The sequence below is a fragment of the Bacillus rossius genome, chromosome 1, assembly GCF_032445375.1.
Source record: "Bacillus rossius redtenbacheri isolate Brsri chromosome 1, Brsri_v3, whole genome shotgun sequence".
Lineage (NCBI taxonomy): Eukaryota > Metazoa > Arthropoda > Insecta > Phasmatodea > Bacillidae > Bacillus > Bacillus rossius.
Window position 1 is genome coordinate 241,518,124 of NC_086330.1, and position 8,741 is coordinate 241,526,864.

Sequence of the window (8,741 nt, forward strand, 5' to 3'; positions counted from 1 at the left end):
ATATTTGTTTTTTATTTATTCGGTCCTGCAAATCTTTTCTTGATAAGTAATTTTTTTTTCTGGAAGGGTGATAAAATGTGAATGTGTACTTGCCCTAATGTGTAGTCAGTTGAAACAGGTGTAAGACAGCCTATGTTTAACTTGAATGTTGTGTATTTGTTGACATAAATGACTCAGAGTGCAGAAGTAGTACCAAAAATGTTTATAGATTAGCTATAGTGTGCTATACCTATAGACTAAGGCTCAGTTTTAGGTGCCATGAAGTTGATTTGTTTTCTTGTCTTTATTTTTATTTAAGGGTTATTCCTGTAAATTTACCTTGTTGGCTCTCTGGCATGTTGTGTTCTGTCTGAAATATTGTCATCAGATATTACTGGGTTTCATAATCATGGTCACTTGTGTGACATTTTAGTTCAGTAAATGTCTGGGTGGAAAAGTGTGCACCCAATCTACAAAAGCAAAAGATCCTCGTGATAAATTTCAAGAAGTAGCCTTTGAATAGCAATAATTACAAGAAAATGAAAACAAGCGAACATGAAATGTGGACAGAGTCTTAAATAAAGGCATTTCCCTGTGGTAATGCATGGTATGTTCTGGTCTGCAGACAGTTAAATGCCTGCTGATAGTGCCTAATGCGGAGTCAGCTCTCAACGAGGAGGCTGGCAGGTTGCTGCTGGAGCAGTACGACAGCTATTCACAGAGAGCCAAGATGATGACTGAAATTCATGCCTTAGTGAGTATGGTATCTGCTGCGTCAAGGATTGCTATATGTATGACGTGGTTGCAAGCTGACCTTGTGCAAAGTCCATGTTAAAGGTTTAAAATTTCAAAGTTAAATTACCATTTTCCAATGGTGGTTGTGTTTAAACTGAGCCAAAATGTTACTAGTCACAGTTCTGCAGTCAGACACTGGACTGGCTGGAATTACTTTGTATTTTTATGCTCTGGAGGAGTGTACTTCTTGCTATACATCAATCTCTCACTGATTACATCTTCAGATTGCGCGAATTCATTTAGCATTTGAATAGCATGTCTCTGTAAATTTCAGTTAGCGTGAAATCTCCGCACGCAAGTCACAAAGTCTGTTTCAATTTTTGTAAACAACAGATGTGCCGTGGCATACAGTTAGCCATACAAGGGGGGAAGAGATGTGCACGCAGGTCTGACTACGCTATCGGCTGTTGTACGAACATCAGCTATGGCAAGTTAGGTTGCGGCTATTGAGTGTAAAGGACCAAATGTTTTTACGTCTGTGCTTATGCTGCCAGGTTACACCGTTGTCGCCTGGCCACAAACCGGGCCGTGATGAACTTTAGTCTAGCCAGTGACAGGGAACTCCCATGCACAAACACAAATCAACATCTGCCCATTCGTCTGCCTGTAACTATACGTGCGCAAGCACCTGCAGTTGAAATCATATTGGAATCATGGCTTCCAAGTGAGAGATTAATGCAGAACTAGAATTATTATGGAATGCAGAATGTTATGAAGGCCACACTTATGTGGATCACACTGTAGTTTTAAGCAAGTCAACTGTGTGCACAATCGTACAAAATAAGGAATCTATCAAATGATTATTTAAGTCTGATACTGTCAGTTGTACTAGCGGGAATATATTTGACATTAGATATCAGAACAGAAATGAACAGATGATTCACATGGAAAAAGTTAAATGAATGATGCAATGAAAAAAAATCACGGGCCTGACATGATTGATGTGAATCAAGCGGTGATACACAAATAAGCACTTTAATTTTTGAAAAATGAAAATGTAAATATCGGAACAGTAATATCAGTTTCATTGCCAGTAAAAGATGGTTTGGAAAGTTTGTGGAAAGGTACACAACGTGAGTTGAAGGTCATGCCCGGGCTAGCAAGTCAACCAGTCATTTGATGATAACTATCTCCCATTACACAGTGTTGAATTTGTCATACAAAGTATTCAATGGTAGGCTTATAAAGATAAATTGAGTGTTATTCTACGCATTTATATTATGTAAAGAATATTTCTCTACACATTTTGGAACACATAAGTAAATTAGCCTTGCTATTAATGGATACCAGTGCTTCAGAATATGTGATTTCGGTTAACACGAACATTTTAAGGAACACATTAGTTGTGCTAAGTGAAGGATTAGTGTACTGTATTTGATAACTGTGTTTTCCCTATTTATGCACAAGGATTATGTGAAATACATGCATTTTTTGTACATTTTAATTATAAAAATGTATAAATATATCTTCAGCTGTGAAAATTTTCCTGCATGTGAGTAAATATTTAGAAGTATGTATTGTTCCCATTACCAAGTAAAATGTGCAATGGCACCTTGAGATTAAAAAGCTAAAAAGGACACTTCACTTAAAATGAATACATTTGAATAGACCTATGCAAAGTAAATGCTTCTCAGTAAATATTTGTGCTGTGTACAGTGCATTTTTTGGCTGTATAATATAAGTTTTAATAAACTAAATTACTCTGCTTTGGAAAATGAGTATAAAGCAAACAAAAACACTTGCTTAAATTCACTCTATTTGCTCCTTGCATAAATTCAACTTGACAGCCAGAGCAGCGGATCTTGTAAAGCTATCTAAAATCACTGCTGCTTTCCTCGAGCAGTTGTGTTATTGATTGACCTTGTCAAAACATGGTTAACTAATGCCCAACATATATTACTCTGTTGCATCAGTCTTCTCATGTGACCAAAAATGAGCAAAAATGACTGCCATCTTTGTGAAGAAAAAAAAGAATAGAGTGGTCAAAGTAAGACCACAATAATTTAATTAAAGTTTTGTTATTGGTTGAGTCTTAATTTTACTGAGAATTCTCGGTTTCAGGTTCAAAAATAACTTTAAAACCCATACTTTTATGCCTATGGATTAAAGCAGGGTTTCCCAAATTTCAGTTTGCGGCACACTTACAGGTTTAGTATTTTGTTGCGGCACTCTAATCAAAATATGTGTACAAGGTCAAATATGATGATAAATTTTTATTTATTTATTTTTGATAAAACTGGGCATGGAAATGAAAACCACTATATGAGGCTCACGTGTGTGTGTGTATATATATATATATATATATATATATATATATATATATAAAATTGACACACAAAAATATTTTATTATTACAGAAAAATTCAGTGGCAAGTTAATAAATATGACTTGTGAACTTGGTGACCTCCACACTTTTTTCAAAGTGCAGAATAAGGCTTGACACTAACACTCATTTCTCGCTCCACATTGATCTCGGCCATATTTGCCCTTTATTATAGCTACAGCTGAAAATTTGGCTTCGCATAAATAGGATGCTGAAAAAGTTAATGAGAATCCTTATTTATAGCTCTTGAACTTAGAGTTGAATATTCATTTTTGACCGTTATCCAAAACCAAGTGAATTTTGTTTTATAGCTATTGTCGCAAGAGAGTTCAATAAGACTCTTCTTGGCGCTTGAGTATGATCCACGTAAATTTTTGTCATTTTCTTCCGCAAAGTATTTTGCAAACCTTCAGTGAGCTTCGAAAGATGTTCCGTGAAAAGGGACAACCTTGTGAGACAATGAGCTCATTAGAGGCAGCGTATTCATGCAATTTTGGGAAACAATCTTGACCGCTATCCTCATTAATTTTTCTGATCCACAATTGTTGTTCTCTTCTAAATGCCACAATTTTATCCAATAGTTAAAAGATATGTATTTTATTGCCTTGCAGAGACAGATTTAAGGCATTCAGTTTGTAAGATATATCACAAAATATTGTACTTTCAGCAAAATGTCTGGTTCGGCAAAGTATCTGTGAGTTTTCATGATTTTCCTCTTGCAGAAAAGTGTGAATTTCTTGATGTAACTCGAATTCACGAGATAAGACATTTGTACGTGAAAGTCATCATGAATTACAATCGTATAACAGAGCCATGTGTTCATATATGTCCATGTATAGTTTATTGAACCTGGCTGGCTTTCAGTGGCCTAGTTTTTATGACATGTTCTAATATCAAGTTCAATTCAGAGCTCATCAACTTCGAAGCAAGTGCTTCCTTGTGGAGGATGGTAAAATGGATCCATATAGCTTGGAATGCTTTACTGCGAATAAGCGCTTTTAATCAATCCTCCATAGTGGCCAGACGTTGATCGAGGACACTGATACACTTTTCCCAATCCAAACCATTTTATGTTATAAACTTATTAAGAATTTCAAACAAGTCTTGAGCCTTTGCACTTTCAATGATACTTTTGCAGAACATTAGGTCTTCAACAATATTATCATTAGCTAGAAAACATATGTAACAAATTAGGTGTGCATTTTTATTACTGTCCGTAGCCTCATCAAGCTGCAGCACAGAAATTTCATGTCATTTTCTTAAGTATTATCTCACAATCACTATGCACACCTTGTTGAACTTTCTATGCATTATTTTAAGTCCGTATCCTTGGGAAAAGAAATCTTTGGAATAAATATTTTATCCTAAATGAGAAATATAAAAAAATTGGGAGTGGATTTTATGTTGAACATTTATATCTTCATCAATATAATTACTTATTATAATTGCCACTGACTCCGCGATAAATATTGGGTAAGGGGCATGGCTTAGCTTATATAAAAAGCTATATATGTGTTTGTGTTGGTGTGTGGGTGTGTGGGTGTGTGTGTGTAGTTTCATTTAAAACTGGCCCGGTAATGCAGTCCGATAATAACAAGTCTGACAAAGACAACACTTGAAACTATTAATGTGTAGTTAAGCACTGAATAGGAAAGATGTTATAAAATTTTAAAAGCTATTTTGTTGATTTCTAGGTTAAATTGGTGATTGAAAACAAAAAAGAATTTCTTAAAACTTATTTTCTGAATTTATTCATTGATTAAAACCATTCCCAAGATTTAAATACACACAATTCAAGATGCTTATTCTAAAATTAGCACAGACGATTGGTTCATCGCTTGGCGCCAGAAATGTACTGCACAAGCACCTGACTTGCCCCCGCCTCTGTAGGAGAATGGCGTCGACTGATGCAGGTTTTAATTTTTTAAAAATTAAAATGTAAATATCCGGACAGTAATATCAGTTTCACTGCCGGTAAAGGATGGTTTCGAAAGTTCGTGGAAAGTTACGTGATGTGAGTGGGTCACGCCCGGGCCCTCAAGCCAACCAGCCTATTGACGATAAGTACATAACCACCTAGGTACCTCTCGTTACGTAGTGTCGTTTTGGTCATACAAAAGTATTCAATGGTAGGCTTATGAAGATAAATGGTGTGACATATTTATCGTTGAGTTATTCTATGCATTTATATTACGTAAAAAATATTTCCCTACACATTTAGGAACACATGAAGTTAATTAGTTTTGCTATTTATGGAGACTAATGCTTCATAATATGCGATTTAGAATAACATTAACATTTTTAGGAACAAATTAGTCATGCTAAGTGAGGAATTGGTGTATTGTTGAAACTATTCTCGTCATAGTTAGCCCACTGTGTTCGTCTGGGGTCTTAACCACAACACAGAAATACCTTAATGCCGAATGGCAAAATTGACCACAACGCCGACAGCTAGAAAACTGCTGTGTACCACAACGCCGAAATAACAACTGAATGAATTTGTGTGTGTTTCTTAAATGTACCTTAATGCCGAAATACCACAATCAAACCTAACCTTACCTAACCTAGTGTAATATAACATAACCTAACCTAACTTAACCTAGCCTATCCTAGCCTAACCTAACCTAGTCTAACCTAACCTTTGTGGCAGTCCTGCAATGACAGTTTTTGGTGTCAGTGTATTTCGGCATTGTGGTAATTCGGCGTTGTGGTACACAGCAGTTTTCTAGCTGTCGGCGTTGTGGTCAATTTTTCATTTCGGCATTGTGGTGCGTCCCCGTTCGGGTCTGTGCTGTTATTATTTTTTCATGACTATATTTCTTCCACTGAATTCTTGTGCTGTTTGATATTTCACTCAGAATGTGTTCGTCTGTACTGTCGTCATTGTGTTCATAATACATGTGTAGGTACTTTTTTGGGTTTTATCTGTTTGATGTAGCTGATTTAGGCTTGGTCTCTATGGGTTAATGTTTTCATTTTTGTATTTTAAATTGCATCCTTGAATTTTTTATCTTCTTTACACAATATCTAAAGCCAAGATTTTATGGCTTTATATTTGTGACAAGTTTCTTTGTGAAAAATCTAATATTTCCTTGTTATGGTTTTATTTTTATAAGGTACCTATATCCCAATATTGTACCTTAATATATGAAATTATTTTAATTGTGGGATGTATTACATTTATGTATCAAAATAATGGTCTTTTTGGAACTTTTAAACCTACAACAGTTTTTTTAATGCTTGTTAAAATGTATTGATGAAAAATGGCTAAAATGGGTATATTTAGGTGATTTTTAGATAAAATTCAGATTATAGAACATTAAATTATTTAAGGTATGTAGAACAAACAATCTTCATTTATCACCTGCAATTTTAACACTTTCAGTTTACCCAGTACAGGTCATTCTATATTTACGTTGAACATTTTTTGACTTTGTTGAACTTTTTGATTTTTTGAGTGGCTGAAATTTTGCTAACTGAAAAAAATATACATTACATACTTTTTGCATAATTTGTTGTCAAAGTTACATTTTCTTCAGCATTTATTGTGCAGTGTGAATAAGGAGAACCAAAGGAAATGCTTTGTGATATGGTGTGAATTTCTTTCAGAAAATGTTTTTAACTGTACCTAGCTTTTTAGAATCCTCAGAATCTAGAGATATCATTAACATTCCATAGTTATTTGCAGCTCAACAAAAATAATGTATACCAGTTTAGTATGTTGTGCATACGTGTACAAGACTAGCTGTGAAAAAGATGCAAGCAGGCAAGCCCCTTAGGAAGTTCTGTCTCTTTTGCAGTGGTTGCCATATTTGGACCAACAAGGCTTGGATTGTGGTCTATCACGCTAACTGGAGATCATTAGTTGATATCAGTTAATTTGGTAGTCAAACTAGGTAACACATTATTGTAAAAAAAAAAGTATTTCAATTGCTAATTTCAATTGCTACTTGTGCTTTTACTGATATTTAATGTTTGGTTTTTTGTAGGTATCTTCTAACACAATCCGAAATGCAATAAAATCTGGAGACTCACCAGATTTTTATTTTTCATATTTGACCATCCCTGCAGTAAGGGATCTAGGTACTATATGTACCTGCTTAGCACAACTGCTTGAATGGGACTTAGGTGATAGTCAATATGTCCAAGAAACACTTTCCTGGTTTGAGGGCCAGGGTGACATTGGCTTGTGCATGTTTCACAGCACGCTAAATTAGTATGCAGACTATTTGTGGTATGAGCTTATAATTGTGTTGCATGCAATTATAATCAGTGCCACCTCTTTCACATCTTGTGCAAGTGGCAAAGGTGGCTCTAATTTGCATACATATTTTGTCTCTTAAGAATTTAAACACTTGTCTCGATAATCAACTTTTTTTTTTTCAGTCGTGCAAGATTCCCAAGCCTGGGCTCGAAGAAGGAATGTCTTCTATGGATGGGCCAATGGCAAAGAAACATGCTGGTGATAAAAAGGTTCAGGTGGATAAGAAAAAACAATTGAAAGATAAGAAGAGAACACTGAAAAGGTTATGAAATTTACTGCTCGGATGTAATTTGTACATATGGACAAGATCTATGTGATCACAGTGCAAGTTGGTTCAATGTGTTTTGGCACAAAAGTTATATTTAAGTTATTTTTTGTGACTGTTTGAAAACTGACATTTGATGTTTTGTGTTTCCGTAATCGTAATTTGGAGAATGTTTTACTAATTGAAAGTGTGCATATATATAATTTTTTATACAAATTTTGTTATGCGTGTTAAGTTAACTGTAAGTTCCTTTTTACTTGGACATAGTTACGTCTTTTAACTTATCTAATCATCAGTACTAGCATTTATATTTTGGCATGCTGCCTGGCAGTCATTTTATTGCTACATTAAGCACTCTTATACTAGAGATGTCAAACAGAGTTTTCACAATTCCTCATTGGAATTGGCATGTAAGAAAGTTGTGCATAACTTTTTAAATAAAATCAATTTTTGTTGTGATTTCTACAATGTGGTTTTTTCTATTTCAGCACCCTTTTTCCTAAAAACATGCAGAATAGTTTTCGTTTATGCATCACAATCCTCTTCATGTAGCAGGAAAAGTTTACTACAAGCTTATTACTTAAATATTTCAATTTCTATTGCGCACTCTATTGTGAGTGGACATAATGTTCCAAAAGCCAAAATTATTATTGACATTTTATAGTTACCATATTTACTCGCATATAGGTCACCATCGCATACAGGTCGCACCCATAATTTGAGGTCTTGAATTTGGTATTCAAGATTCCCCCCATATAGGTCGCACCGGTAATTTAATGACGCGAACGGCCGGCGCGCTGTGCACGAAAGAGTTAACGGGTACTGTAAAACAAAACTCCGCTACTACGAGACCTGATAATGGCGTGATAAATTGTTGTAACAACAAGTACTCGTAATAACCGAATATAGAAAATTGAAGTCAAGTTAGATTCCTAACTTCTTAAAATGTCTTAATTGTTGACTATAACTTGAAAACAGTGCTTTGTATTGAAAAAATGAACATTTTAAATCGCAAAATATACATATTTTATAACATGAAAAGTTGCTTTTATTTCTAAACATGTAATAATTTAAGTCTAGGCGTGTAAAAGTACGAGTAATTATAGCAGGAGACA

The 8,741-nt window shown here is 34.8% G+C and overlaps 1 protein-coding gene across 3 annotated transcripts in view; it reads left to right on the top strand.

Annotated features, from left to right (window-relative positions):
* The window catches only part of LOC134527418 (ubiquitin-conjugating enzyme E2 S), a 65,281-nt gene extending 57,190 nt beyond the window's left edge, over positions 1-8,091 (top strand). For all 3 annotated transcript variants that reach the window (XM_063360089.1, XM_063360090.1, XM_063360091.1), the window contains exons 4-5: positions 605-733; positions 7,484-8,091. In XM_063360089.1, the coding sequence (XP_063216159.1) occupies positions 605-733; positions 7,484-7,630 (276 nt within the window). In that variant the 3' untranslated portion in view covers positions 7,631-8,091. The remainder of the gene's footprint in view (positions 1-604; positions 734-7,483) is intronic.
* Positions 8,092-8,741: the final 650 nt, after the last annotated feature.